This window comes from Patella vulgata, chromosome 1 (assembly GCF_932274485.2).
Source record: "Patella vulgata chromosome 1, xgPatVulg1.2, whole genome shotgun sequence".
NCBI classification, from domain to species: Eukaryota; Metazoa; Mollusca; class Gastropoda; family Patellidae; genus Patella; species Patella vulgata.
The window spans coordinates 68,075,778-68,090,674 of NC_065879.2; the positions used below are offsets into that span (position 1 = coordinate 68,075,778).

A 14,897-nucleotide genomic window follows, 5' to 3' on the forward strand; every position below is an offset into this window, starting at 1 on the left:
TTTAAAAACTGCCGCCATTTTGAAAACCAAGTTAAAGTGCCCTTACCAAAACATATACTCATCCAAAAATGATTCAATTAAATCAGTCAACTATATCTTAAAGGGTCTATGCCAAATTGAACAGAGTCTCAAACTTAAAAGTCTGAGTAGGTATGAAAGTTAAGTGCCAAAATATAAAGAAATGGTGTATTTTACTCTGTCTCAAAATTTCAGCTCAAAATATTGAGTCATTTGGACGTGAACGTCAAAACTGCTTATCCGGACACGTAATCCTTTTAAGATTTTGGGTCAATTCTTTCGTTGGGTGACCTGATAATCGATTACCGTTCCTTTAGAGGTTTATACAGTGAATGACCCATGTGCTGTACTTGATAACGAAAGGTAAATTTCACCTACACATTATTTTTATAAAATAAAAGGCTTGTTTTATCCAGACACCGCATAATACAACTTTGGGCACCGGTCCCCACCTCCAGATTAAGACTGACGGGTTTAAGTTGTTTGAAAACGTATCAAATATATTAAGTGAGTTGTTCGGCCCTAAGGTAGAGGATTTTAAGCAATTTTAACACAAAATTAACCAGTTTTATTCTCCAAAATATTATCGGGATTGGCCCTTTAAGCTATGCCACCATCTTTATTTCTCTCTGTACATCAAAATAGTAATAATTCTATAAACCAACCCATTCTTTACAAATAGGTTTTTGTTTTGTTTTTTTTTTGTTTTTTAGGTTGGTTGCTTTCTGAGAAATGTTGCGACGATTATTTCCCCGACCTATTTCTCAATGTGAATTTAATGCAGTCTGCTAGGAGGTGTAATACATATAAAATAATGCTGTACATTCTGGTAGGTTGTGCCTTTCATTTTGATGTCACCAAATTTGACTACCGGCACTCTACAAAGATTTCATGAGTAAATAACAATAATAATAACAAAGCCTATATTAATATTGTATAATAATATACTATCTTATGAAATTTGAAGCATATACTAATGTAAGCAATAAAATTTTCCCATTAAGAGAAATGTTTATCCTACCTGGAGAAAGCCACACCTTTGTGATCTTTAGGTTGTGTTAGAAATATACTGTCTCTCTCATCACCAGAATAATAACTACTGTCAATCAGAAAATATAGCAAAAATATATAAAGCACTCTAACTACTAGGATATCATTATAGCAATGTATAATTCCAACTCGGCCTTTAAATAACTAATTGTGAATATATCTACACAAAGCACTAGAATTAAATATAAATTTGCAATAATCACAACTATTCTATGGAGATAATTGGTGAAACCACACTATCAGTGTAAAAGGTAGATATTTCGTTTTTAAAATACTGTGCTTTACATAATCAGTTTATTTACATAGGTTCAAGCAAAATTCAAGAATTGTCTTCCAAAGAGAGAGAGAGAGAGAAATGGGGTTTAACGTCCACTCGACTCAAACTAGGTCATTTCGGGACTAACACACAGTTTAATTTTATTTACATAATTCACTTGCGCGTAGGGGTCTTTAGCAGTGGGAGGAAAGCGGAGGACCCGGAGAAAACCCACGAGGTTGGACAGGCGACCCTACTCCTTGCCACGTACAACCGAGGATTCGAAACCACGCCAGTCGACTCAATGACAGACTTTATGATACAGCGTGCGCACACTAACCATTCAGCCATCCAACGCCCCCCCCCCCCCCGTCTTCCAAAGAACTGTAATGATTATTTTTATGCCACTCATAAAACAGTAGTCTATAACAAACATGAAGCTTTTAAACTAGTCTCATTATAGAAGCTAATTAAAATACAATGTAATTAAAATTATATCTTTCCTTCCTCTTTATGGTTCTGATTATTTTTTACATGGCATTAGATCTATCATATATTCAGAGCTGCTGCACACGAATATATAAACAGATCAGTGGATGATGAACTTGTCTGGTGTTAATTTGAGTCCAATAAAAAAGCGGTTGACATGCAAGATACTCCCATATTTTGCAAGAGATGGACAGAGAACAAGCTAACAAAATAAATGTGATTTTTTTTGTACAATCAGGGGCCATAATCTACAAAGTTATGTTCTGATATGCACGAACTGGGATCTTTTGGATATAAACATATATTTTAAGTTTTATCAAAATCGGATAAATATAGTAACTTCTAGAGTGTCCACAAACTTGGTATGACATACTTTTACACTATTTGCGTACAAGGAATTGCCATTTTGTCAGGCAGTTTTGGTCTGATTTTCACGAAATTTCATTAGGGTGTAACTGTGATATATTTAAACAGTTTTTCTAGAAGGTCCACAAGCTAAAAACGTGATTTTTCATACAATCATGCAGGGAGTATAATCCAGGAAGTTATGTTCTGATATGCGCGATTATCAAAAGGAACCAAGATATTAACGTTAAAAACTTAAATTAAAAGTTTCATCAAAATCGAATCAAAACCTCTAGAGAGTCCTCAAATGTGATATACCATACTTTTACACTATTTGCGTACAAGGGGTGTTCATTTTCTCAGGCAGTTTCGGTCCGATTTTCGAACTTCAAACTCAACCATCATTATGGTATAACGCTGATATATTAAAAAAAAATTTTTTTAAATTGGATAAAATTTGTGATCTCGAGAGGGACCACAAGCTAAAAACCACAGGGGCCATAATCCAGGAAGTCACGATCCAATATCGACAGAAACTGAGATCTTTGTGTTATAAACATACATGTACATTTCAAGTTTCATCAAAATCGGTTATGAATTGTGACCTCTAGAGTGTCCACAAGCTAAATATGTGATTTTTCGTACAACCAGGGGCAATAATCCATGAAGTTATGGTCCTATACATCCCAATTTTGAAAGGAACCAAGATCCATGGGAGATGAACCTATTTTTCAAGTTTCTGCAAAAAACAGATAAAAATTGTGACCTGTATAGAGTGTCCACAAATGGACGTCTGGACAGAGAGGGGTGACAACAATATACATCCACAGGAAAATGTGGGCGTATAAAAAATACAAATTATATAATAAAACTGAAAATCGGATTGATCAAAATAATATAGCCTACTTATGTTAAATAAGCAATGTGCCAAAATCTAGTTAGAAGCATAAACATATTTAGATACAAATCTAACATCGATATCTTGAAGATATGCTGAAAACTCAATACATGAACAAGTCTGATTTTATCTTTTAATGATACAAATACTCTACATAATAAATCTACACCACTGATTAAAAGGCAAAATCAACACAAAAAGGATGTATAGGCCATTATTTGATTGGGAAGACAGAATTCATTGATATATACATGTATATTGTCCAATTATAGTCCAATCTATGATTACTGCCCAAATTTTGTCATAAAATGTCTTCATGTACGTATGGGAGGTCTGTAGTGCAGCCCCCTTGATAGTCTTGATTGTCTAGAAAGAGTAAGTATTATCATCTTATGAGACTATCCGTCTGTAGAAGACTGATATTTTGACCACCACTTCTATGTATTTTCTAGGAGACCATTTAGGTTCATTTAATTTTTATTACCTGTCAAGTTCAACATCATGTGGAATTGCATCATCCGATTCATCTGAACTGTCAGATTTTGGCGGTTGCCAAGCATTTTTAGCTTCTTCTACCTTCTCTCGATATGCTTTAGCAATGGCTGCTTTCTAGAAAGGATCAAAAATTTAATTTTCAATAACACAAGACACATACTTATGGAAACAATTACTCAGCAAAGATGTTAATAATAGGCGAAAGGCAGAAAAAAAAGGCTGTTTCTGTTCAATTCCCGGTTATTTTAGGATTTGCTTCATCAATTCAAATCTTCCTGCTGAATCAGGATCATTAGAGATATGCTGGTGGCCTTGTGTTATGCCGTTTTTGTGGACCTCCCAGCGCCCTAGCCTGGCTTGCTATTCTACCTCTGCGTCTTGGCATCATTACTACCAACCTGCTGCTGAGACTATTTGCTACGTTTTCACAAGGTTTTTATTGTCTTTATCAAGTCAACAACCATTCTAGTCTGTAACTAACCACATGATTACTTGTAGATCTACATAAAACTTACCTTAGCTGTTCGTTCCTGTTTAATGAGATCGAATAAACCATGACCCAACTTTACATTACGTATTAAACTCCTGAAAAACACAAATAACACAAATCAACATCATTGTTATGTTATGTAGAACAACTCTAGAATTACAAAAAGGACCTCATCAGATTTCAGCAAGAAGTGTGTTTGGTTTCCATCAGCATTCTATTAGTTGTCTCTAAATAATGCATACATGGACAAATTTAGTCGTAAGCTTAACATGCTACTGCTTACAGCCCTACAGTCATTTAGGGCCTGTTATTGTCCCTGTTTCACCCTAAATTCAAATTCTAACTTTCAAGGGTTCCTTTAAGTGCATATCAATGTGTACACTGGACCTTAGATTATAGTCGAAACCAAACGACTAGAGGCTGTTCCTTGGTAAGCCCTCAGCCATTCACACATGGGGAAACTATGGTGAACAAGTACAGCTACATCTACACGTACTATGAGCAATTTTGGAATTGTGACATCAATCTAAGCCAGATTATCTAAAAACAAACATGCCAAGTTTCATGTCGATCAAATTTCAACTGTTGGAGCCTTAGGTTTTTTTCTTTAACAAGAGCAAGAACAACAAGTGTATGGAACTAGTTCCTGGTTAAAAAATCCTAAGAGTAATTTTCACAGCCAACACAGGGATCGAACCTGTGACTATCGGGTAAGTGAGCTAGCATCTTACTTATTGAGCCACTATGGCGATTTTAGCCAATTACCTCCTTCAATTGGGGTTATTATTTCAACAGTATTCAATAGGAAATGAAAATGAAAAGAAATGGGGTTTAACGTCCTACTATACTGTTCCAACTGGGCTAATAAAGATGGGCATATGCCATACAGTGTGCTATAAGGGAAATTTTGCTCGGACAGTGGCGCTACAAATTGAATTCCAACTGCCAAGGGATCTTTAATCCCATCCAAATGACTATACATTGTCCCTTGCCAGACTCTCGGTCCTGCACCACTGAGAAGGATCAGGAACCCCGTCAGCAAATCCTGATGAACTTTCTCTGCCCACACGGGGATCGAACACGCGACCTCCGGGTTAGGTAGCCAGTTCTTATTCATTTAGCCACCCTGGCTCCTCGTAATCAATAGGAGTGTGATAAATCATAGAAATATATACTGACTTTCTATGGATAAATCTATACAATCCATAGCCAATAAAAGCAAAACTTGGCTAACAGTGAAAACATGTCTCAGTCTCCCAGTCACATTTATGAGTATTTTTTAAATTTAGGGCACCTTCATGTGCCTAATACAGCCCGAAAAATAAATCATATTTTGTCATGCTCCCGATAATTTGACCTTATACGGTGTATCAAGGACAGTTTAGTCTGCTAATACCGGTACATAAATCAAGTAGACCTATCATCCAGTATTTATTTTACAAGTAGATTAATCGTCCAGTGTTTATTTTGAACAAAGTTAAGTATGATAGATGAGTCGATCATAAAGCAAATAAAATAATACAAGTTGATTGTTTAGATAACTTTAACAGAAATCAGATGATAATAAATTCTATAATCAATAATCAAGATCAAAAATATTCAATGTCTGGACCTGTTTGATTTTGAGCGAAAAAACAATTGTCGATTTCAGTGAATAATATTGTGTAAACAAAGAGGGTGGAATTTTTTGGGACTAAATCTTATCGTTGAACCATCCAATGCTAAAGTCCTTAAAGTGTGAATCCATTTTGATTCAGATAATTTCCAAATGACATATTTTTGTCACTAAACCTCAATTGTTTCGTAACATTTCTACTGTTGTGTCCTTTGAGATTAAAATGTATATCAACCGATTAAGGTCTCTTATGTTTAATATCTCCCATGTGTTGTATTTAACATAGTTAGCAGTGAAATGAAATGGGGTTTAATGTCCTACTGTTCTGTTCTGACTGGGTTAATGAAGACGGGCATATGCCATATAGTGTGCCATGAGGGAAATTTTGCCCGAACAGCAGTGCAAATGCCTACTCTTATATAGAATTCCAACGGCTGAGGGAACTTTTACATACACGCCATGTGTACACAGGGCCTTGTTTTTTAGTCCCATCTGAACGACTAGACAGCTGTCCTTGTCACGTCCTCAATCCTGCACCACTGACAAGAGGAAACCAAAACGGAAAATCTTGATGTACTTTCTTGGCAAACAAAGGGAGCAAACTTGCGACCTCCAGACTACCAAGCCAGCATCTTACCCACTTAGCCCCGGTGCCTCCCACATAGTTAGCAAGTTAGTAGGTAGACTATATTTCTACCCAGGCAATTTGAAACATTGTGACCGAGAGATTTCTTGTCAGTTGTCCCAATAAAGAAATAGCTATTTCGGTCTAATTTGCCGCACATATTAGTCTTGTTTGACACATTGTTGGAATAAGGACCGGCACTCCACTCGTTTGTGGATCCCTGCTTAGGGTTGATCTTGTGAGTGAATCTTTTTAGATAGGAGTTCCTTAATTAGATGTTGATTTGTTTCGTGGGATGACAATCTGTTGATTGTTTATTTAAATAAGCTGACTCCGCTTGATCTTTTGAAAGAAACATTAGTAAAATTTCCCTGTGGCACTCTGCAGAGTGTGGTAGAATAAGACGTTCCATGATAATATAGATTATACACTTAATACTCTTTCGTTTTTTCCCCCTACCCACTAAACAAATTCAGTAGTATGGATTATGTGAGTACTTTTTATATAACAGTTAATTAAATCTCTGTTTAATTATATTCCTATCATAACCTAAGAAAATATTAGTTGATTATATAATGTGTTATTATCTTTCTATTAAGCAGTTTATCTTAATAAACCACATGATATGATTTGTTGCATGATTTATTATCCAATACAAACTCATTCAGCTTTCTGTCATAATATATTCCTTTCATAATAATACCGCATATGCATTGTCTTCATTGATTTCTTCATTGGGTTTAAGATTAATATCCTGAGTCAGAAGTGACAATTCCGTGGAAATTGGAGAGATTCTTGAATGTAAGTTACAACATTTCCTCGATCATTCCACACTTTTAATGAGACAATAGTTTTTAAACTGCTAAACCAATCAGAATCACTCTCCTATACATTTAGGTTTAAAATTCCCATAATTCCGCAGAAAATGAATCTCCAAATACCAATACAGACAATTTGATTGGTAAATAATAAGTTCACATGATCAAAAAACACCAGCTCCAATTTTGTACAATTACTCAGATTCGCTATCTAATTTTAATTACATTTAAATATTCATTATTGATATGACTAAACTTTTGGTCAATAAGCCCACAGAATATAAACATATTTCAGTAAATAAATTACCTGCCATGGCTGACTTCTTTGTTTAAATTGTTTAAATCTTTTCTTTTTCTTCTTAGCATAAACTTGGCAGCAGTCTACAAAAACAAAACATATCAAATCTGTTAAGAATTGCATTAAATCAAGTAAACAAATCCATTCATCAGAGTGACTGAAAGAAAAAACTCTGATTATGTGGTGACACATTGAGAGTGGAGGGTGTAATCTGATTCCATGGTGGAAAGCAGAGGTGTGAATCTGAATCTGGGATGGAGGGGACAAAGTGATTTGAATAAAACACAGATCGTATTTAGACCATAGGATCTGGAAGGATGTTTTAAAGGTGAACTTATATATGCTCTGGTTATTGTGCAGATCCATCAACTGAATGTTGTAGTTCATATCTTTATATCATGTCAATATTAATGAATATTTTGGGTAAGGAAAAAATTTAAAAAATGTTCTGTTTGATATATGAGATCATCCAATCAAATGGTCTGCTTCGTCAAAGCTTTGTTGAGATGGGTTAGTGCTAAATGATAAGGCCAGCTCAATTTTTTGATATAGGTCACGAGGTGTAAAAAGGGCTAGCGCTAATCCCAACCATAACCCTAATCCTGGACCTAGCCCCAATGCTTACCCTAACCCTAACCTACAATCCCGCCAACAATCATGTGGTCTAACCTTATTTACATCTCAGCAACCTTAACAAAAACTGAGCTGGCTTTAAATAGATTTAGCTGGTGATCGTGAGGTGTGCACTGACTTATGCATTATGGGAGAAATCCATAAATCAGTAAATAAAATTGAGGCAGGGCATGAAAAATGTCTAGTCTTTCAGATGGGTTAAAAATACAACAGGATAGTGCATAAGATCACTAAGATGTTTGAATTCAAAGAAATGTCATAGTTTAGCCCAAATCCCCACCTAGATAGATCACATTGATATCTTCAATGTATTTACTGTACAAAAATAAATCTCATCTAATCTTTTATATAACAAACTAATACCCTTATCATAAGTCATTGCTGTCAACTTTCACTAAACCCAACAGGGTTAATCTCATTCTATTAATAAAATCTTGTCATTTCTATTCAAACCAACACTGTGTTACTGTATATTGAATGTGCTAAAGAGATTAGGCTATAAATGAATAAGCTTTGACGGTATTACGAAAAAGAATGACTGAATGTTACAAATAAAATTGAAAGCATACATTTATATGTAATGCATAAATTTATATGTTCATGTAAATTATATGAATAAAATAAATTTGTTTTCATTTAACTACATGGCACAACATTCCAGGCTAAAAAGCACACAGAGACTTTCTGTCTATACACATTAAAAAGTAGTCGTAACCAATTTATCAATCCTAACATAACTTATGGATCTAAAGTTTAACTTAAATTCTACTGTTTACGTGCTGCCATCTTCAATTTCTTCCACTTGATAAATCAATGTCTGAATGATAAATGATTTTTATTGATGAACATGAAGCTTCAATGTTTTAATCATCTAAGTTATCAAAATGAAAATAACTATTGTACTTCTGTCACATTGTGGATTTCAATAAACTAACATAGACTTGTTTTTGTAAAATACTGAGAAGGCACACAATTAGGGAGTCACAGTGGCTAAGTGGGTAAGACGCTGTTTCGCTAGCCTGGTGGTTGCATGTTCAATCCCTGCATTGGCTGAGAAAGTATCATAATTTTTCGGTATGGTTTCCCCTTGTCCCGGGCAAAATTTCCTCATAGCACACTGTATAGTGTATGCCCATCTTGATTATCCCTAGAATAGTAGGTCGTTAAACCCCATTTAATTTCTGGCACACAATTAAACATTTTGTCAACACAATGCAGAGAGAGAGAGAGAGAGAGAGAGAAAGAGAGAGAGAGAGAGAAAGAGAGAGAGAGAGAGAGGTTTAACCTCAACTCTACAAACTAGGTCATTTTGTGTCTAACACTAACATATGGTAAAATTTTATTTCTATAATTCACTTGCATGTACGTGTAGGGGCCTTTAGCAGTGGGAGGAAACTGGAGAACATGAGGTTGGACAAGCGACCCTACTCCTTGTCACGTACAAGCAGGGAATCGAAACCACACCACTTGACTCAATGACAGACCTTCTGATCCAATGTGCACGCACTAACCATTCGGCCACCCACCCCCCTGTCATTTTGAGACTAACATATTGTAAAGAAAAATTTAAATCAGTAGACATCACTAATTTTTTTATTATTTTTCTTCGCGGGCAATCAACTTTTTTTAATTAGTCCATGATTCGGAAACTGCCAACTTCATGAAAGACCTATCCTTTTGACTAATGAATGTCTTATGAAACTAATGAGCACACACTAAAATCAAATTGAAAAAATTTTAAGTCATGTATTATATGAATAATAGTTGAAAAACAGTCCAGGGACTGAGTTATTTAATATATAATCAAAGTTCAGTACTTGTATATTTATTTATGAATTTACATTACACAGGATTAAACAAGTGAATTATTCGTAAGTCACGAGAACTAATATTAAAATCTTATACCAAAACAAAATTAATATCTTACTTCCACATAACTACAGCTATGTTATATTAAATTAGATTTTATTAATATATCAGGTATCATGAAATAACATTAGTAAAATAGATAATAATTTGAATATTAAAGGATATATCGGTAAGCCTACTAAAAATAGATTATAAACAAGCAACCAGTCCATTTCATCCAACTGATTTGAAATTAGAGTAAAAATGGAAACGATTGAATGTTTATATACATTCATATTACATTATCATATGTGTTGCGACCCATTTGTGTCAATTTTAGGTCCCAAATATTAGTAATTTAGCTCCTTTAAGTACCATACGTGTAAGCAAATTATATTGAATTGAAATAAATTTGTACCATAATTTCCGCCAAAATGATCAGAATTATGTTGAGTGGACATTAAACCCTGTTTCTCTTCTTCTCTCGTCCAACTGGACACAGATTTATTGTTACATGCAGCATGGAAACAGACCTTGCTTGATTATTGTATCAAAAATACATGTAAGCTCTAACCCAGGGTTCTTAATTCATTTTGAAACAAATCGGCCAGAACTGGGTCAAATAAGGTATATAAATATTATAGGTCTACGTACATTCCTATTATAAGGCGTAGAAATAGTGGAACGCTGATGTGTTTCATCTTCATCTGAACTACTTGTTGAGTAAAAATCATCTGACTGAAAAAATAATATAACATTACTTTAACGTAACTATTCCTGATATAAACTTAAACATGCATTATGCAAGAGCAAAATCTGCTTATTACAAGTCTTTCTTTAGGCCTGAAATGTTATCTAAATTATCAATTAGACATTAATTAACTTATCCAGACCATAATAAACTCTCGATGTCAAGGCTAGCCTTCGATGTTGGCTGGATTAGATTCTTATATGCCGCTAACGGCCATTGATAATTAAATAAAAAAAAGTGGATAATCAAGACTATGCTGTTTATATTAATGATTTTAGTAATGATGACCGAGACTATGCAAAAATTTCACCCGCTTCTTTTTCGGTTCATAGTGGATCAATTTGACTGAAATTTTCAGAAAATTACCTTTACACTATCTAGTTTTTAACTATTATAGCGAGAACTGCCATAATGTATCTTTAAGGCAGGTAAAAAGGAATAATTTAATAAAGAGCAATAGGTTTAATGAAACAATAATTACATGTAGCAATACTTTCATGGAGTAATAACTTCATATCAATAATTTTATGGGGCAATAAATTCAGGAAGCAATGATTTCACAGAGATCTTCACAACGAAATACTCAATAGAGATAACAATTAAAGCCAAATAATTCTTGCTCTAAGCTTAAAGATGCATTATGTAAGGTTTAGATAAACAGCCGACAGTTCTCGCTATATAGTTTACAAATAGATAATATTAAAAAATAAAATATTTAAAATGTCAGTCAAATTCCTTATGGAGTTATGAATGTTTGTAGAATAACATAGTCTTGAATTCCACTACTACCGTTGTTGTGATAATTAACAAAGTCTGGATTATCCATTTTTAAATTAAATTATCAAATTGCTGCAATATTTCAATACATTCAAAATCACAACCATCCAACCATGATGCAATACTTTTTAAAGCGCAATAATTTCGATAACCAATAATTTTATGGAGATAAAAGTTATGCCATAATAATTTTGTGGAGCAAAAATGTTATAAGGGAAGAATTTTGTGAAGCAAAAATGTTATAAGGGAATGATTGCAACGAAAATGTTACGATAAAATAATTGAAAGGAGCAATAATTCTAATTAGAAATAATTCTAAGATTTAATAATTTCATCATGTAATAACTGCATGGACTTACATCATCAAGCTGTCCAAGAGCACTCAGCACCAACCGTTTCTCGTCTAAATAAAATGGATCCCCTATTCCCTTATAAGGTTTATGATTTAATGCATTAAAACCCTGTGTGTGGAGTTGTTCTTGTCGACGTCTGTAGTTGACTTTACGCACAACTTCTCGTGTTGGTGTGACAGGGTTATAAACTGTAGAACATCTGGCTTGAATCTTTAAACCCTTCTGTGGAGATATCGGTAGCGCTACTCTCTGTATATAAGATCGTGGATCTTTGGTAGGCATCTTTCTTATCGCTTGTTTTTATTTCTTGACCTTTAAAATAATAAGTTACTCAACGACATTTCTTTTCCACCAAGTAATAAGAGTTATGTTCTGAAAAACAAACATCAAAAATTGGAATTAGACAATTGGTTGACAAAGTAAGGCATTGCATATGGACCATGTAATATGAGTTTTACACCAGTGGTTCTCAACCTTTTTTTGCCAACGGCACACCTTGGAACACATGGAAAAATAGCGGCACACCTGGCTAAATATATATGAAAAATATTTGTATTTTGCAAAATAAAAACATGGCAAGTCATAGACGGCATACAGCCGTAGACAAAGACTAGTCATAGACACATAGAATGACCCAAACTAAATAAAGAAAAACACGGCTATGAAGTTACTTTAGCACGGTGTTTGAATTTCATCAGTCAAATAGATGACTTCTTTAGTAAGAATTTTTTGGGTGTGCCGTTTAAAATTTTGCAGCACACTTAGAAAGATCTTGTGGCACACCTGTGGCACACACTGGTTGCGAATCACTGTTTTACACTATAGTTTATTGTTGATGGACGCAATATAAGATATACACTATAGGTTACAAAAATTAGGTTATTGTATATGGACAATTAGCTACAAGAACGCAGCTAAAAACATTGAGATATACTGATGTGCTTGTTTTTAGATAGACTGGGTGCCTTCAGTTCCAAGTGACAAACTCAATTTCTTTATTAATGCATGTAACATCTTAAAAATAGGATAACTTTATTCTATTATCGCCTAACTCCAAATATCACGTTTAAATTAATGAAGCGTTGTTTTTATCCGACATACATTGTCATACATATCTCCCGTTTAAAAATGGCATTCCTAGTAGCGGCTTAACGCCTCGATTTTAAATACAATGATTTATACCTGTTTCAGGTAGGATTATGCTTAATTGTAGTTGGATGTGGCAGAAATACTATAAATAACAATAATCAATCTTTGTTTTCATGAAAAATATTGTCAATTTTGCATACTGAGGCCCGATGTGATTTGCATTGGGCTTTGCTATGTGGAACTATATACATGTAGCACCATCTATTATCTCAAAACACAGAGAACTGAGAGATGAGGTTTTTTATCTAATGGATAATGAAATACAAGATAAAAACTATATATTATAGTTAATGTATATGGACCATGTAATATAAGTTATAAACTATAAGTTATTTTATATGGACCATGTTATATAAGTTATAAACTATAAGTTATTTTATATGGACCATGTTATATTCAAACTATAAGTTATTGTAAACTGACCACGTAGTGTAATTATTGTAGATGGACCATGTAATATAAGATATAAACTATGAGCTATTGTATACTAAGTACTGATACCATGCAATATAAATTATAAACTTTGAATTATTGTATATTGACTGTGTAAGATAAATGATAAACTATGAGTTATTGTATATTAACCAAATAATAATTTATAGTCTATATGCCTGTCACCATAATTATGGCTCTGTTGGTGCTTAAAATTAGGTTGTAAAACCCCATTTCATTTTGATTACTGTATATTGAGGTATATGTAATCAAACTATCAGTTATTTGATAAATCATGAGTTATTTTATATAATATGTCAATGTATATCAGTAATTGTACATTACAAGGAAATATAAGTTATATGCAAAATGTGGTGAATCTATAGATACATAATACCACTCATATTTCACATATTTGGGAAGTTCCCAAAGCTTCCAATCTTTTATTATAAAGGGGGCCTTGATGGCCGAATGGTTAGCATGTGCTCATTGTATCATAAGGTTTGTCATTGAGTCAACTGGCATCTTACGTGACAAGAGTAGAGTCGCCTGTTCAATTTATAAAGGGTTTCCAATTTATAAATAAATGAATTGAAACAAATACCCTCGCTCTTAAGTGTTTTTTGCTTGGCTCCACAATGTCTGTGTTTAAATCAAAACCAAGGTTATTATTTCCATCTATTATATACATAAAATAATATTAATTTTATATAATGAATAGGAAATACTATATCTTCAGCGTAATAAATAAATAATGCATGTATTATACCTTGAAATTCAACACGATATATCTACTGATGAGTGTCTTGGCTATATATATAGTATTTCATATTTATAATGCACAGTCATACAATATATCCAATGGAAAATATTAACTAATTGATGAAAGGGACAGGGCGATCTAAAAGATAAAAGTACACGATCGACGAATGAATTCGTACTTTCAATGTTGTGCACTTTAGTACCGGTAAACTTTTAACATGATATGATCATTGAACAAATGCATAAATAAATAATTATTAAATTGCCCGGCCGAAATCTAGTTATTTAACCAAATCACCTTAAAAACCGTTATCTTCTAATATTATCCTCTTCTCACACAGATCTCTATTCCTCTACGATCAAACGTATCTTTACCTCATAATGTATCTATCCCATTACAATCTGAAAGTCCATAATATAAATCTAATTTACTCTTCCCTTGATCATTAACAGCCAAAAGTGTAAACATTTACACAAAAGCATGCTAGTCTCGAACAAAAACGTAACGGTTGAATCCAAAACGGGACTAGGATCAAACGGGTAATTTTACCGTTATAAATGAGGTTAGTTTGGAATAATGCATAAAACACTTCGCAATTTTAGTTATAGATTAAAATAAAGATAAAATAATTTATATTTTAAATAGATTTGATAAATATATTGCAAAGATATTTTAATTAATATTTGCTTGCCTGGATGTTCGAATCAATAACAGACTTGTAGATCTAGTATGGTTGCATGGTTACGTGTAAACGACCCCGTTATAGCTTGGTTTATCGGCGGTTTTCCTTGTTA

General features: G+C 33.6%; 1 protein-coding gene across 3 annotated transcripts in view; it reads right to left on the reverse strand.

Moving 5' to 3' along the window:
- The window catches only part of LOC126821884 (coiled-coil domain-containing protein 60), a 32,496-nt gene extending 17,932 nt beyond the window's left edge, over window positions 1–14,564 (reverse strand). For 2 of the 3 annotated variants that reach the window (XM_050550483.2, XM_050550474.2), the window contains exons 1-7: window positions 14,401–14,564; window positions 11,766–12,131; window positions 10,533–10,616; window positions 7,407–7,480; window positions 4,067–4,136; window positions 3,541–3,665; window positions 1,040–1,117 (exon numbers count right to left, since the gene is read on the reverse strand). In XM_050550483.2, the coding sequence (XP_050406440.1) occupies window positions 1,040–1,117; window positions 3,541–3,665; window positions 4,067–4,136; window positions 7,407–7,480; window positions 10,533–10,616; window positions 11,766–12,041 (707 nt within the window). In that variant the 5' untranslated portion in view covers window positions 12,042–12,131; window positions 14,401–14,564. The remainder of the gene's footprint in view (window positions 1–1,039; window positions 1,118–3,540; window positions 3,666–4,066; window positions 4,137–7,406; window positions 7,481–10,532; window positions 10,617–11,765; window positions 12,132–14,400) is intronic. The other variant, XM_050550493.2, reaches the window with a different exon arrangement.
- Between the last annotated feature and the right edge of the window lie 333 nt (window positions 14,565–14,897).